At 36.4% G+C, this 17,419-nt stretch overlaps 1 protein-coding gene across 5 annotated transcripts in view; it reads right to left on the reverse strand.

The window, feature by feature from the left end:
• Positions 1 to 3,199: 3,199 nt before the first annotated feature.
• TNFAIP8 (TNF alpha induced protein 8) overlaps positions 3,200 to 17,419 on the reverse strand; it is a 32,945-nt gene continuing 18,725 nt past the window's right edge. For 3 of the 5 annotated variants that reach the window (XM_027709440.1, XM_027709439.1, XM_027709437.1), the window contains one exon: positions 3,200 to 5,096. In XM_027709440.1, coding sequence (XP_027565241.1) covers positions 4,531 to 5,096 — 566 coding nt within the window. In that variant the 3' untranslated portion in view covers positions 3,200 to 4,530. Of the gene's footprint in view, positions 5,097 to 7,754; positions 8,166 to 11,827; positions 11,847 to 17,419 lie in introns of those variants that run through there. The other 2 variants (XM_027709442.1, XM_027709441.1) reach the window with 2 other exon arrangements.

Here is a 17,419-nt window from a genome sequence, read left to right on the forward strand (position 1 = left end):
TAAATCACATGGTAACCTAACATATTTAATGCTACAGATATGAATTACAAATTTGTGATATAATTTCAATTGCAGGATGCAAAATTCAGCATGAAAAGATTGGTAATTTAGAATGGATTAGTTTTTCAGAACTTCTTCAAAGGCAAGGGTTTTTTTTCTGTTTGTTTGTTTTTGGGTTTTTTTGAGTAGGGTTGTTTGGGTTTTGTTTTGTTTGTAACAAACTGGAAATAACTACATTACTTAGTCTAAACTTTCTGAGTAATAGTCACAGTATGATTTTGAGTAGCAATTTTGGTTTTGAGATAAGTAGGACACTTTCCTCTCCCAAAAGAAGTTTCATTTATGTGAAAAACATAAAAATAAGATACTACAGAACTTTTCTGGACAAATATGATCTCCTTTGACAGTTGTTTCATCCAGAGCACAGATGTTTGCCACTTAACCATGAATGTTGGCTGACCTGCCCAAATCTCAATAAAAAACAGTTGTAACAAAGTTTCTCTGCAAATGGTTATGCAAACAGGAATTTTCATTTCATGGTCATGCTGAAGTACTCCCTCTGTAATGCATTCAAAAGCACTTAAAAACAAAAGCTCAGAAGTATATGTACTGAAATCAGAGGTAAATGCTTACTACATTGATGAGGGTATAGATTATAGCCAAAACAGTATTAAAAACTAAATCAAGATGTATATTATTCAGAGATCAAATTACATTGCAAAAAAACCCCAGGAAATTGGTGTTTACCACTGTTTTTTTTTCATCAAGGGAAGTGGGTAACATAGCCTACCTACTGTTCCCCTTAGATGCATACATAACGTAATATAATTTTGTGGTAAAAACAGTAGGGAAGGAGTTGACCTGTGTTAGGGGTAGTTCAGGTGCTCAGCAGGGCAGAAGAGGCATGTAAGACCAAAGGAAAGCCATGGTAGCAGGTCACCAGACAGCCAATGCTGATCCATAGAGAAATCATCCAAGCCCATACAGTGTACAACTTATCCATCCTTAACACCCTCCTCTGACAGTGATGTGGTGTGGATTCCTCTCAGCTAGGCCCTGAAAACAAGCATTCTCTGATCCCTTGAAAATTTACAGGCAGAAGTACAGTTTACCTTTAAATAATCACAATATAGCTGTTGTAGCTACATGGGGCTGGAAAGTGACTGAAGCCAACTGCCATCAGAATCAGTTCCTTATTTCCTTGGGGAGAGATATGAGAAAGCAGTTGGCCATCTCACTCCTTTATTTTACAGGAATTTGCTTAATGGGTGGGTTGAATCTTTTTTTAGAAGACACATGACTTGGTATTTTCCTTTCAGGAAAAAAACCCCACACATATCACCCTACATCAGTTGCCTAAAGCTTCCAGATTCCTGATAATCTCTGTACCTTCTAAATGGAAATAAATCTCAAGAGAGCTCAAGGACAAGAATAAGGTTGTAACTAACCCAATTGAGTCTTTTTGTTTGTCTATACAAACATAATTAGGGGGTGGCCAAAAGCTCTACTGAATCCCTTCTAAGGTGGTCCACACAAAATGGCCGTGATAACCTCCTTATATCTTCTTTTCATTGTATGGTTGAGATTACATTTCTTTATGTCGTGCAAAACATACCCAAGGTCTGAATTGGCACTTTTTCAGTGCCTCTAAAAGGCTATAAAATTAGTATTAACTTCCAGAACTTCACCAACATGTATTTTAATGGCATTAGACATGACATATTAACTAAGCATTGAAAGGACATTACAAATATGAAACACCTAAGGTACTGAGATTTAAAAGCCTATTGTAAAATGTATCTATGACAAATGGATTTTAATACATTATTACCCTATTAAAACACAGTATTGTATCAATTTTGCAGCACAGAATAATGGCATTATGCTACCTCTAATTAAACAGCACCATTCTAACCTTTTTTAAAATTCTGACTATGTCAAGTTTCTGCGGGAGGGTCAATGCCTTACTACAGGGAAAAATGCTATCAACTTATTTCTGAATTTTTATAACTAAAGCTACTAATTACGTATTAGTAGCTGTAGAAATAAAATAACTGAAAAAGTATACAGCTTGAGTGCTAGGTCATTCTATTTACAATGGTAGATGCTGGAAACCCAACACAATTGGTTTCTTTCATCACTACGGAAGTCACTTCTTTGTAATTCAAAATGATTGCCAGACAAGAACCATTGTTACAGGATCTCAGAAGACTGTAACTCAATTGTGAGTTCTCCTAGTTGTCAAGTTTTTATGGTTATAATCAAATCTTCATGAGCAATTTTCACTTATTCTAACAATAAATAGCCAGATAATGAAGCTAAATAAGAAGGTACTGTGTACTGAAAATATACATGCCTTATATACATGTAAGTAGGTGTTCATTAACAATCTATGGAGACTATTTCAGCAAATTTTATCCCAGAGAAAATAAAAATTTGAGCAATCAAAATATTCTGGGTCACGGCTGAAGAAAATCTTCTGTGGTTTACACAGCACACACACATATTACATCTGGTTCTAAACAAGGTACTGTCCTCTCAGTAACTCCTACAATTCATTATAAATTATGCTATTTTGGGAGAATCAGAACATGATTTAGAAATAGGATTTGTAAAGAAAACTGTTTCAATTTCTAGAACTCAAGTGCCTTCTTGTTTTCACCCCTGAGAGAAAATCTGGTAAAGAAAACAAATAGCTTTCTCTTTCTAGGTGGGAAAATAAAATAAATAGATCAGAAACTAAACTCTACAATTTGTACAATTTTCCTCATGATGTTGCATCCCTATACATGACTTCTGATGGACACCAGTATAATGTATTTACTGTTTATGTAAAACTAATGGAAGGGATCTTACATGATATTCCTTCAGATATCAACCTAATAATCTATTTCTTGGCAAATTCTGGTGTACTATCCTGTTGTTCCAGCTCAGTAGTACATAAATCTTCTCTCTCTGCTGGATGCTAGTGGCTTCTATAAAAGGAGTTCACATTTTGAACACATTTCTCTGTCACATTTCTAGGAATATTCAGAACCTAATGACAAACCAAACACGAATAAAACTTAATTTTCTCTCTTAAAAATTATTACAAGTAATGCTGAAACCATATGTCAGAGGCTGTGATGTTTCTGTTGATGGCATAGGCCAAGTTTGTTCTTTATAATTTAAAATGAAACAAGCGGAAAAAAAAGGCAAGAAAATTTTGGAGTGCAAATATTCTTTGGTTTACTCATTAAAACAAAAGGACACAGCAAACAGCAAAAACACTGGCAATTAAATAAACAGCAAATTCTGTATATGCTTCCTAAAAAAAAGTCTTCGGCTGTTTGAAATGTATTAACTTCATGCTCTAAAGTACATTACAGTGTCTAGAAAGTCACATTTTTTTATCCCCAATGTCAAGGCAGAGAGAAGATGAAGGAGAAGAAGAAGGATAAAAAGTAGAAAGTGAGAAAAGAAGAAAAAAATTTATTCAAAATTCCATTTTTCCATTAGTTAAATAGTATATAATACAATGATAAAACTAATTTCTGTTTCTAGTTTCATTGTACAGAAAGCAAATTGGCTGGAATTTATTTTCAGATGATCAACCTTAGTCAATTCACATCATCATACACATCAGACTAGCATATAAAATATACTGACTCACACCTTTTCAAAAAGAATTGTGACCCTTCTAACCCAAATGATTGATTCTATGATTCTAGTAGCAGAATTCTAAATATCTCACAGAATTGCACAGAGAAGTCACTGTGTTTTACCTTATCATAGGCAGAGTTAAAATTAGGTACTGCAGGTGGTTTCTAGGGAATACTCTTCCCCAGTTTGGCTATTTTACTGTAGCTTATTCCTCAAATAATCCCCATATAATCAAAGTAAGCAAGCATCTGTGCGGGTCTATAAGGATCTATACTTGGCAGATCCTTCTTTCCAGACAGGAATTTTTCATCTCTGAGCTGGCAAAGCACAAGCCTGCTGTTAAGACTCTATGTGACAGCATCATTGATATTATTTAAACCCAGTGCTTCATAATGGCAACACTAGGAAGCTGTGATCTGTGCAGAGAGCACAAAAGACTATAAATGAATCAAATACATCTATTTTACAAGTGAAAAAAATTACAGTGTACCATCACCAGGATAGTCTGTTACCAATATTACTGGACTCTAATAGTTTAGAATTAATTCTGTAAATCTATGAAAGATGCCGACTGTCTGACAGCATATTGTTTTGGTTTGTATATCTATCTTGCAAGACTCTTACTCTACTTGGATCATTCTGTTTGATTGTCTTTATCAAGCTGTTTCCATAGGCAAAGCACAGTAAAAATAGTCCTGTACAGTCTTTCTTCCAGATGGACTGTGAATAGCAACACATAGCTCGTAATAAGAAATCAATTAATAAAGATATTTGGAAATATTTGTCAAAATGTAAAAAAGCCCTCTTTGCATGCTCCCCTATTCCTTCATAAATCAACAGTGTTCCATCTACAAATAATTCATGGGCAGTCACCTCTAATACAAGTACTTATATGTTCCCCTCATCTAGCATTTTGTTGACCCCATCACAAAGCTTCTGCAAATGGAGTTTATAAGGTCCAAAGGGATTGTACAAGGCAGCCAAAAATTCACAATCAGAGAAGTGATCAAACACGTTGTTGACACGTCCGTGTGACTTTGCAGTTAGGTGACGCTGAATGATTTCATGAAGTAGCTCTCTGCAATCATTTAACAGTTTGGACAAAAAGTTCCTGTCAAAGGTATAATCCACCTGATGGAAACTGACCACGGTCTTAGCCAGCTGATGAACCTTCTTCTTGAATTTCTCCATCAATGCTATTTCATCCTGATTAAATTGGTTGTTCCTGTAGAGAATTGCCAATTTGAGGACTATTTTAATGAGGTTTTTGATGATCTTCTCTGCTTCCTTTTTATTTTGTGTGTATTCCTTTGTTACTCTGTAAAGCTCATCTAAAACATCACTGCTTGTATCATCGATCAAAGTAGTTGCGATTGATTTGGACACCATTTTTCCAAGGATCTTCTTCTGGGCCTGAATGGCCAGACTTTTGGAGTTGAAGACATCTGTGGCCACTAGGAGTAAAAAAAAGTATGCAGTCAGTACTTCCAAATGGACATTCTCTGGACAGCAAGTAAAGGTATATTTCCATGTTTAGCCATTCATGTTAGACTTACTAACTGCCACAAAAATAATGCAATGTAGTTGTTGAAAACTCCATCTTTTAAATCCCTAAAACTCTGCTCTCTTCAGGCTTACGTTCTTTTAGATTGTTTTATTTTTGAGAAAATACCAAATAAACTTGCTCGGAAATGGTTTAAAAGATCTCTCTATACATGGATTGATGGAATTTCAAATAGAGGCAATAAATCTGCCCTATTTCATCAGATGAGTTGTTAAGTCTCATCTGATTCTCACATCCATAATGAAATCTGAAACCATGACTACCCCAAATGTCATGACAATTAACCACTACTACTCAAATAGAGATAGTAATTCAGTGAATCTACCATTGTAAATCTTTTCCTGCTTAGCCTTTTACATGATCAGTGAATTCAGAACCCACACATCTATTATTATTTTTATATATATTTTATACATATGTATATATCTATGTAGACAAGACATACAGAAATATAAAACAAAGACGAAAATCCTCTGTCAGCAAACAATACTGAGATTCTCTGGATGCAATTTGAAGAAGTTAGTTTTCAGTAAAGCAGGTACAGATTAACATTTCTGTGTCCTATACTTTATGCAGTAAAAGCCAAAATTTAACCATCTAGGGATTGTCATAACACTTGCAAGCATAACCTTTTAAAGAAATCTTTTGGTGACCAGTGAAGTAGATACTAGAACAGATTTCCACCTCCCAAACTATGCTTGCTTGCACCAATATACCCAATGACTAGTCTGTAATTTTGTTCAGATACTTAAAAGACCCCAAACATTCCTTCACAAACTTGACTTGTGAAATGTTATTCTTCGTTCTGTTGCCAGCAACAATTATTTACAGCACTCTCCCTTTGCAGCACCTTCTCCACTAAGGCAAATGTGAGTTCGCATTTCCAGTTTGAACAGCCTGGGAGATGGCTGCCGTGTTGCTGCAGCTTTCCTGGAGTCTCAGACAGGCTGAAGAAAAGTTTCATCTGTTTACATTTACTATACATATGGAAGGTTTGCTTAGCAAACACAGGGACTGGAAATATTTCCTTTCTTTTTTTCTTTTTTTTTTTTTTTAATGAAAACATCAACTCTGCAGATGTCAGACAGTAAGTCCCTGAATTTGGAAAAGGTTTCCTCTTAACTGTTGGTATGTGGGCAGCTGGGTGTGTTCAGACGCAGGGTGCCTCGGGGGTTTCAGCAAATAGAAGAAACTTGTCCTTCAGGACATGAAACACAGATCTGTATTTTTAACTCAACAGTATCTTTGAGAAACTTAATAACTAGCTTCATTTTTGTCATCCCAGAAACCTTCAAGCAGGTTTGTTTCTGAAGACTTTCAGTGCATGTCAGTATTTGGTTTTGAAGCGTTAAGTGTTTGAGAGCATTTTTTAAAATCTCTGCTACACAAGGATACTCAAAAACCAAAGAACCCCTTGTTAACTATCTTGGGCAAAACACTCAAGATCACAAGACAGACACACTTCTCAACCACAAACATACAGGAAGACATTGAAGATGCTAAGCAGTCATTCTGAACTGAAAATATTTGATTCACTTTTTCTGTTTTTAAATGTAAAACTTCCAACTGTTACTATTAAAATAAAACTAATCCAAGTATTTCAAAGAGTCGTCAAATACTAGAACACAATAGCCAATGCTGTACAAGGATCTACAGGTTAATAATTTTTTTTCCCTTTCCAAACCAGGAATATTAATTTATTTATAATAACTTTTATTACCTAGTCTTCTTACTTATTAATTTCTCACTTTCTCCACAAATATACAGATGTTCACACTAATAGCAGTTACTGTTTCAATATATCTTCCAGAAATTTGCAGAGAAAATCCCACATATACAAAATATCCATATTTTTAAGCATTCTTTCCCAGGATGCTGTAGGCATTCTTATAAAATTCTAACTATATCACATGGAATGCTCCATGGTAATTCCAACCTGAACAATTCTATAGTTCTAAATCTACATAACCTGCCTCAAGAAAGTCACACGCAGGTATGGTTTTAACATAATAACCTGCAAAGTATCAATTTCAAGAAATTGAAAACTAGACAGTTTCCTTAAAGTTTTACAATTTTTCAACAAGAAAACCCCTTATATTGCATAATCTTACATTTGACAAAGTGGAGCTCAACACACAGTTACCTTTAGTAATCAAAACAGGAATTGCTCCCTTACAAAAGCTGTTAAACTCTTAATGGTATTTCTCTAAAATCTGTCCAAGTTTTGGGACTACCTAGCATGGCCTACTTTCTATCTACTTTGCCATAAATACATCAGAGGTCAGCTTCATTTTCCCTGGGCTGTTACATGGGTTCTAATTTAATTGCTAAATATGTATATTCCATACTTCAGTATTTCAACCAATCAAAAAAGGAACTTCCTAACTGTTCGTATTTTATAGTCAGACTTTTTCCTCATTACCAATGATAAAAAAGCTTAAAATGTATTTCACAGCTTAAATAAATCTGAGTTTAAGCAGTAAGATTGTAGAGCTCCTTCAGAACAAAAACACATACTTCCTTAAATAATAGTAAAATTATAACTTACTTGTTCATCTAAAGTAATTGCAGTTGTTAATGCTGACAGCAGAAAGAGAAGCAAAATACCCAACGTGAAGACTTGCCTATGGCTTATTTATTCCAGTAAATCCACTGCACACTTTATCATGTGCTTTGAAACACTGTCAGAAGCTATCACAGAGTGAATATGGGTTTTTCCCCTTTGCCGTAACAGCAGCTTTTCTCAGCTACCTTTCTCTCCTGCCTGCAGAGCTCCATTTTGCTCTGGCACCTCAAAATGTAAAAATACATCATAGTGGTTTCACTTCCTCGAAGAGAGAGCTGAAAGGAAATTGCACCGCTGAGCAAGCAGTGCAATACTGATGGCTGTTACTGCCAACTGCCAACTGGAACAGTGTGCAGAAAGGGAGGGAGAAGAAAGGTCCTGTGACTCAAGAGGACAGGTGAGACATCAAGAAGAGGTTAGAACATTAACCAGGTAGCTGCAGATGGAGATACTCGCATGGATCAGAGAAGTCTGATTCACAGGGTGCCGGTGGAGGGGCAGCCACCAGCTGCATGCCTTCCCAACGTGAGGGCAGCCAAGCATCCCCTGCCAAACCTCTGACTACAATTTCAGATGCGAGCATCTAAAACTGCACATTTAGACAACTATTTAAAGCAGCCTCATTTTCTTATGGGTTATTGTATGTAGCCACCTTTTGAAAGGGATTACCGTAGCTGGCCTGGATATATAAATGTCTGATCACATCTTTTGTATTGACAGGTGCTATCCTTGCACTTTAAAGTGAAATATTGTCACTTCTCTGGTGACCTGCAGTAGACCCAGAACTTGGGCAGGTATTCCCACTAATTTTAAGAATCTCACAGTTTGTTTTTCTTCCAAACTGCTCTTTATAGCTCCTATTTATGTCCTGTGCAGTTTTACACTTTACTTTTTAGAAGTGTATCATCAAAAAATACTCCTTTGCAATCAATGGGATGTCATTTTCTGCAAAACCTATACAAATATGAATGAATATGTTCAGTAAAGCCACTCCTCCACAGAGGAAAGCAGTCCAAGGAGAAAGGCCCTCCTGCTTCCAATACTTTGAAATTCACAGGACCAATCATAGGGATAATGCAGACAACTGCAAAATCTTCTAATTTATGATTTAGAGGAGGAAATGTTCTAGAGATTGCCTCCTGTGAATGTTGTGAACTTAGAAATCATGAAACTTCTTCATTTTAACAACCGAACACACAGTATGTGTGTGTTTAACCCAGTACTTTTGTGTTAAAGTGAATAAATATTGGACATGTAGAATTCTGGATGTGTTTTTCCCAGAATATTTTACCATGCAGAGGTTTTCCTTACAACCGTGATGGAAGTATAAACTTTCAGTGAAAATTTAAAGTTGTGGTTAGTAAGCTCTCAGGAGACTCCTATAAAAGTACAAGCAGGCTAATGCTTGCTGCTGCGATGCTGACTTTTCCCTCACACGGAAGCTATGGAAGCTAGTACACCTTCCTCCATACTGTGGCAAATGACTATTACCACATATCCTATGTCTCAACTATATTTACATTAAAAGGAAAAAAGAAAAGAAAGGTAGTATTTGGGAAAAAAGCCCACCTTTTTTGCCACAAGGTAACAGTCTACAGTACATTCAACATCACTTGCAGCTGAGTGTATGCAATCTCATGTACACTGACAATGAATATTGAGTCACTGAGTATTTTTAAACTTCTAATAACAAAGAAGGACCATAAAAGAGGCATCCAGTAAAAACTGACAGTGAACCATGTTAAATTCTGTGGTCAAATCAAGAGTTGAGCTTTCTGATACTCACTATGTTGATACAACAGTCCCAACGGAAGAGAAAATATGACTGTGAAGCCATTAATAACAACACTGCTGCGTTAGACTCAGTTCTCATTTTTGTGATTGCAATACCACGTGCTGCACCAGTACCTGGTGAGTGCAAGGCCCAAAAATGACAACGGGTTTTAGGCAAGGCACAAAGAACGCTGACATGGGACTGAGAGAAAAGGGACAGCACTGACTGAGGGCTCCAGGCAGCATGTAAAAGACTATCACAATAGCGTTGAGAACCGCAGCAATCGATTTCCTGCCAGGCATCCTGTGTGGATGTGTTTGCCTCTCTATACACTGTGTGGGAGAGCTACAGCTAAAAGTCTGCACATGGCACACAAATTGGATGTTCAGACTCCCAGAGTGAGAGAGCATGATTCCCCTGGAGGGAAGCAACTTGAAATCAAGTGGAATTGACAGCGTTTTGCTCTCTGAGTGTATGTGACCATGAGTCATGCACCTCCAAAATCATGAGATCGCCTAGATGTGAAGGGATAAAAAAAATTACTGAATTTTTACTCTTTCTTGCGCCTTCTGCTTTCTGGGTCTTTACAGGACTGCCCTTGTTTTCAGGAATGATAAAATCCAGAAACATTAAAAAAATAAATATAGGGCATATAAATACATGAATTTGTGTAAAGGAAAGCCCCAATGGTTGTAAACTGCAAGAGTCAGCATCGGTGAACAAGCCTAATGTACAGAATAGATAAAAATAGTCATAAACCTGTTATAATGTTGTAATTTTCACAATATACTTATTACATAACAAAATGATTAAAAAACATGAGTGGTAGGACACTCACTATGAACTCTTCAAATATGAATAAGGTAAGCTCATTTTTCTAGCTGCCACCATGATATATAGCTTCTTCTCAATAATCATCTGAGTGAGTGAGTCACAGTTTCAAAAAGGTTTTTTGGTGCTGTTTTTTTCTTTTTAAACAGAAGAGTCAGTGTTTTGATTCTTATCTAAGTGCTTCAAAGTTTCCTGGGTGAAAGGTATGTTAAATTTAAAGTCCTTAAAATGTAGGAATCCTTCCAAAAATACAGCAGTATTTTTGATGGCCACTTCAGCATACTGGTCAGTCTCCACATTCACAAGGGTTTGTTCACTTGCTGGCTTTTCAAAAGTTGATGAAAACTGAGGCTTGTACCAGACATGCAAGACCAGAAGCACTCTGACAGCTTTCCCTCGTCAACCTCAGACACTGGCACTGCAACTTCTAAGCTGGCTAAGGGCAGGAGAGAGAAGAGACCAGGACAGCCACAGAATTTATTGAGAGAAAGACAGCAACAGTCCAGATAGCCTGGGGAAGCACCATCAGGCAGCGGAAAACCCAGAGAACAAATGGCCAAGTGCAGAATAAAAAAAACAACCTCAAACAGGGGCCCTATACAGTAGTTACTTCTTTCACATACACCTCTTACCTTTTTGATTCATGTACACAAGGTCCTTATTGGAAGATCAAATATTTTACTTGGCACCTTGTTTTTAAAAAGGGGGATTTATATATGAATATCAATTTTAACCGGAAAACAGTTTAAAATGCATACAAAGCATTCTTTCACAAGTACAATTTGCCTACAGTTCTCTTAGTAGGTACACTAAATTGTAGTAAATTCTCGCTTGCCATAATTGTTACCAACTGAGCATACTATGAGAATGTTAACTAATCAAGCAAAGTGCACTAATTTTAGCATTCACATGGAAGACCTTCAAAAGAAAAAGCTCTCCATCTGAAGCCAAGCCTAATGCATGGCAAATACTGCCTGAGCAGTCTTACTGGATTTGGAAGTCAGCTGTGAGGCTGCAAGTCACTCTGAAGCAACAGTTAATCAAGGAATTTTGTAAAAAAAATAAGGCTAATGAAGCATTTTTGGAAATACACAGTATGTCTAATCTATATACGCATACTGTATGAGTATCTAGAATGTATATTCAGCTGTAGAAACATGGAAAAGATAAAAGAAAAGCCAAAACACATCATTTGGAAGACCTTTTCTTCCTCAATAAAGTGTTGAATAAGTCAATGTCAATATGTTTGCAAAATGCATATGATATTGCTTCTGGGTTTTGCTATTTAATTCTAACCTTGGCATACTAAAATGTCCAAAATTTGACCAACAACAAAAACATTCACTTTGATCAACATTCTTGCTGTAAAAACAGAACCAAAACATTAAAAAAACAGAAAAAAAAAATACTTTTTTGACCAAGAAGTGAGAAGAATTGCTAAAAAATGTACCTGAAGGTTAAGGCTGGGTAGAGTGGAAAGGAATGATGCTATTTCCAACAAGAAAGTATGTGCAGAGTTTTGCAGTCCTATGGGAGCAGCCAGTACCAACAAGTTATTCTGGTTTTACATGCTTTTGCTTCCCACGGCCAGCCTGTGCATCACATGATACATATACTGCAGCCGATTTAGACATTTAAAAAAGCCTTCTAAAAACCCTCTTTCCTAGAGCCTCTGCATGTATTTTAATTAACAGCGTAGCTTTAAAAAGAAGAAAAAAAATCAGATTAACTTCTTATGACTGCTCTCACAGAAGAGTATTTCAGAATATGTTGGATATTAAACAGAGAAAATGACAGTCAAATGGAACAGGGTCATGAACTTAATTTGGTATTTCAATCCTCTGCCACCATGTGTTATCCTTGTTGGAATGTAACAACTGTTGCTGTGGTATTAAATATGCAGCCTGTATATTTCAGCTGTTGGCCATTTCAGGGCTGCATCAAGTTCCTCTGTATCTACCAGGTGCCCATGCACAGTGAACACTAATACTGCACAAATCTTTCTGCAGGAAATAAAGTATATCTTACATCATTCCTCCCAATCAATCAAATGCAATGCAGGTACTCTATATTTTGTCTAGCCTCAGAAACACATATCAAACTGCAGGAAGGCAACGGTGCCAAGCTCCCTGACCCAAGTGGAACTTCCAATAAAATAACCTGGGCATTACAGTTGAATGTCTTACCAAAAGTTAAAGTTTAAAAAAGAGGTATCTTTTTTACAACATCCTGGCAAAAGAATGTCTTCTCACAAAAAGCCCCAAAAAACTAGGCTGTAGGCACAGGACCTATATATATAATAGAAGAGTGTCTGGCTTGAATACAGAAGGAAAAGCTCTGAGGCCCACAGCCCTGGGAAACTTGGAATCCTTTGGAGAAATTTCAAATTTGACATGGGTGCAGGGGTGGAAGTTAAGATTAAGATACATGTTGCAAAATTACAACGAACTGGAATATCGACACAAGACAGCAATCTGGCCTGAGAGGAACAGGGAACTCAGTCCCAAGGACAAGGTAGCAACCTGGCTGTCAAAATGCAAAGGGCATATATGTTGAATCACATGTAAAGAAAGTCACAGCAGAGTCTTCAGAGAGTTCAAATTACACAGAAGTTGTGAAGGATCTTATGATGGCTTTGAAAGTAGTTAATAATGTTTTTCCTGTATTCCTAGTTTTGGTTCTCTGTTCTTCTCCATGTTGATCTGTAAACTACACACTCTGTTTCTTAGAGACAGGACAGGAGTCCCTTGGTATCTGTCATTCATTATTAATGTTGAAATTAGGCTGGATTGCTACTGTTCACTCTGTGCGTGTATATATTCACATACATACACATATATATATAAATTACTCTTTTATCTTCCACTTGTTGCCCTGAGAAACTAAACAAGGCACACACACACACATAACATTTGATTTCTGTCTTGTCCTTTCTAAAGAAACTTCCGAGGCACTGAAGACTGCCAGCTACATAAAAAACTGGTAGTGATTCTCAGGGCTCTCAGTTCTCAGGTGTCTCTGGTTTGTATATTCATTATCAATATCAACACTGAAATGCAGACTATAAAGCACAACAAAATATGCCATCTAAGATACGAAGATACTGGCTGTTCTTTTTAGGCCTGGGACACTAATGACATCCTGCATTTCTTTTTAATTAGTTTTTAATTTTTCACTACCCATTTTCCTGTTTTATAGCACGAAGGATAAATCTTCTGGCATTTAATGCATGGCTGTACAGAGAATAAATGCTTTGTCTACCCTTCCATACCAATCATTCATGGTACCTGTGATTATGAAGGACTACACTTGCTGGCTGCAGTGGTCATTTTCTCTGCACAGCTAACAAGCATTTCACTTGCTTTCCCTTTCCACAATGAGCAAAATAAACCAACCCCTCAGTTTTAACTTTCCCCCCATATTTAGTAGCCACAGACTGTTCCTTCTGTATCCATACTACAACTCCATGACCTTCATCCAAACATCCAGCCATGAAATCAGTCCTCTTTGTTTCCACTTGGATTGCTCTATTCCTGGCACCTCCAACTCAAAAGCAATGCTCAAAACAGCTGAAAAAGTATGCAAAGTACTTATATACATAACAGCTACTGAAAAAAAGCCGCCAAACTACATTTAAAATCTTTGACTTAACACCATCAAAACTCTCAAACTTATGACTGTCAAAACACCAGTCCACCATCCCACCATCTCAAAAGTTTGGTTCTGTTTTCACTAATGTCATTAAGTTCTGGTGGAATATAAAACATAAGAGAAAAATTAGGTCTTCAATACAGTTAGCAACTTATTCTTCTGTAAAATTTAATCTTCTGGTTAAACATCACTGTCATTTTCTTTTACATCAGGAAGCAATATTTTTTGGGTACGGAACTTTGTTATCCAGCAAAGCACCAGCAATCCTATTTATTTTTAAATGTGGCAAATATATTTACTGACTAAAACTGGACAGCTTCCAAAGGTCCCTTTCAGCCTCAACTGTCCTGTGATTCTGTAAAATCTGAATCTATTGTAATTCACTTCTTGGGGCAAAGAGTATGAAACTGACTGTACTGGTTTTTACAGCTGTTGATTACCGTAGAATTTAAATTCCTAGCTTCCTTACTTTGCACTGGCATCAAGTGGCATTTTTAACTAGGCAACAGACAGCACTCATCAGCTATGAGGGGATATACACCACCAGGAAAGGTTGTTGTACCTTGAGATTTTCAAGGTTATTACCCAAATAGTAAGAAGAAGGAAATCCATACTTGAACCTGGAGAAGGAAAGCCCTCAAGTAGTAAACAGGAACACCGTCAATGTAAATTCCAAATCAGATTATATTTTTGCACCAAAATAAAAATGTCAACAGTTTCTCTTTTTCTCACCATATTTCTCCTCCCAAACTGCATAGCATTACACAAAAAGCCACAACAAATGAATCAACATCTAACTGGAAGTTACAGCTCTTTCAATTGATTTTGAGACCAACTGCTTGTTGCAAAGAAAGGTGAGTTCAAACATAGGACTAGGACACAAATGTCTTGCAGCACAGAATTTAAATCTCTGATTTCCACCATTGAGGACAAGGCTTGAGCTTGATGAAGACATCTTATCACAAGATACCAGAGTAAAACTTTATTCTTCCTGAAGTATCCACCTCAAATTTATGATTCACTGTTTCAAGTGAATCGGAAGAAAACTCTGCATCACTATTTCTCAGTGAATATTTTTAATACAAATGTTTTTAAGTGAACAGAAACATTCATTCATTGTCTCATTTGCAAGTAGTGAAAAACAGCCCTTGGAATCAGTAGCTGAAATATTCACCAGTGTCATCTGCTTACATCTCTTAATATTAAACCAAAATTTTCTTCCTTCTATCAATAAAATTATCTTTGTAGAATAGTTTGGTAAATCAGACATAGCAAAAGCAAAAGCAGATCTCATGAAAGTTTTAAAATAATGTAATTTCTGCATTTTTCAAGGTCAAAGTTTCGTACACACCACAGTGCAGTTAATTAAGTAGAAGCTTGTCTGTGCATGTACTAATTCAGTGCTTTATTGATTCCAATTTATTAATTGCAAACACCTTGGGATAGAGACTTGAGGGTATCACATTCCTAGAGAGCCACTGAAATCACAGGGCAGCTAGCAATTCCTCAGAGAAACTTGCAAGTACTGACCTTCAGAGATACATAAAATCATCTCAAAATATGTCCCTGGAATTTGAGGTTACAAACCTTTCAAGGATAAATGTACTCAAATAAATGAAGTGTTTATTCCTACTTTACTGAAATTTATTCTCATTGCTGTAAACTGTCAGCAGGAAAAGGACTCTCTGCAGACACCCCAAGGTTTATATATTATATGTTAAAACTAAAATGTAGGTTTTCCATATTGCTCCACAAAACAGACTCTTTGATCTTTCATTACTAATCTGTATAGTTACAAACATCAATACTGAATTCTGCAAAAGGCAGGGAAAAATAAATTTGTTTATACAGTGTGTATCCAATCCTCTATATTGCTTCTGCTGAAACAGTTCTGTGGGGAAAATTTTTGATCCCAAGTTCCCTGGACTAAATCCAACATGCCATGCAGAGATGCAAGCTCTCTACTTCTCACAGTTAGCCAGTTGAGCACTAGAACTATTAAGCAGACTTGTGACAGGTAATCAGCTGATGAAACAATCAAATCACATCCCAACCCAGGCAGGGAATCTTAGGATAAGAACAAAATTTATGAGAAAACATCACAAAGTTATGAATGTAGAATCAATATTTCAAGGAACAGGTCTCTCAGTTCCTCTCCTCCTCGCTCAAAGTGAGACTGTGCCCAGGTGATAGCAGGCTTAAGGCTTGTGCTTTTGCTGGCATTATGGTTAAAAAAACAAAGTTTTCAGCAGTTGCATTTGTATCACTAATACCAACGTGTGTCCTGTTCTGTAGTATGGATAGAGATGCATCCATAAAACAAAAGGCGTAAATCGACCATTAAAAAACGTAAGTAACTTGTCAAATATAAACTTGGCAAATCAAACCAAGGAAACGAATATCTGTAACTTCCAGATTTCCCACCATACCAAAAAAAAAGTTAATGTCAATATGTATGAGACTGTTGTTCAGATTAGTGCTACTTATTAATGCACTTGCAAACTCAAATTTCTTACAAACTCATAAACAGCAGTTATTACTACTAACAGTACTACTACTGGATACTACTCGATCTATGAAGTATCTAGCAAATATGCAAACATAAAATTAATCCTTAAATATGAAAAAAAAAGGAAAGTAATTTTTTCTTTAAAGCCATTATGGAATAGATGAAAGTATTTCAGTCTAGTACTCTTTTTACTGAGTGTGATGTATGGAAAAAAGAAAACCAGAAGTCGTTTCATGAAGTAGCATAAAAATCTTTCACACCTCTTTATGAAATGCTCTCCTCTTATCACATTTTGTAATCCAATTGTAACAAAAAAAAACAGTCCAGAAGGTTGAAATAACACCTGCAATACAGCGTTCATTTGCTTTAGTTATTACTACAGATACTCTAAATGCCTGAGGGGGGAGGGGATGCATTTTGCTTCCCAAAAAGCAGTGCTTAAGGACCCTTATGAACTGTCACATTTTACAGAAGATTTGACCAAATGATAAATTGTTACTGATGAAAGGAACAATATGTGGTTTTGAATAAAACCTGCATAATGTTTCAGCGTTACACTTTCCTTATGTTACTCCTGGCATATGTATTACAAAATACTCATTATTCTTAGAAGTAATTCATTTAGCTTGATGATTTACTTTGAAATAGTACTGGTATAGAACACTGCTTTTCCAAATGTAGATGCAAGGCCTTCCCTTACCCAGATACTTCTTTTGATTCTCTAGAGGTTCACTGACTGTTGCTCCCTGATCTCTAACTTCCGTTTCATTTATAACAGCACATTGTTTGCAAAGTCCCCAAAGAAAACAACCAAAAGGTGTAAGTACTATAATACAGCAAATGCTGTCATCAACAGACAAATGAAAGGAAGACTGGGAAACT

This window comes from Neopelma chrysocephalum, unplaced genomic scaffold (genome assembly GCF_003984885.1).
Source record: "Neopelma chrysocephalum unplaced genomic scaffold, ASM398488v2 Primary Assembly neopelma1_96778, whole genome shotgun sequence".
In the NCBI taxonomy this organism is placed as follows: Eukaryota; Metazoa; Chordata; class Aves; order Passeriformes; family Pipridae; genus Neopelma; species Neopelma chrysocephalum.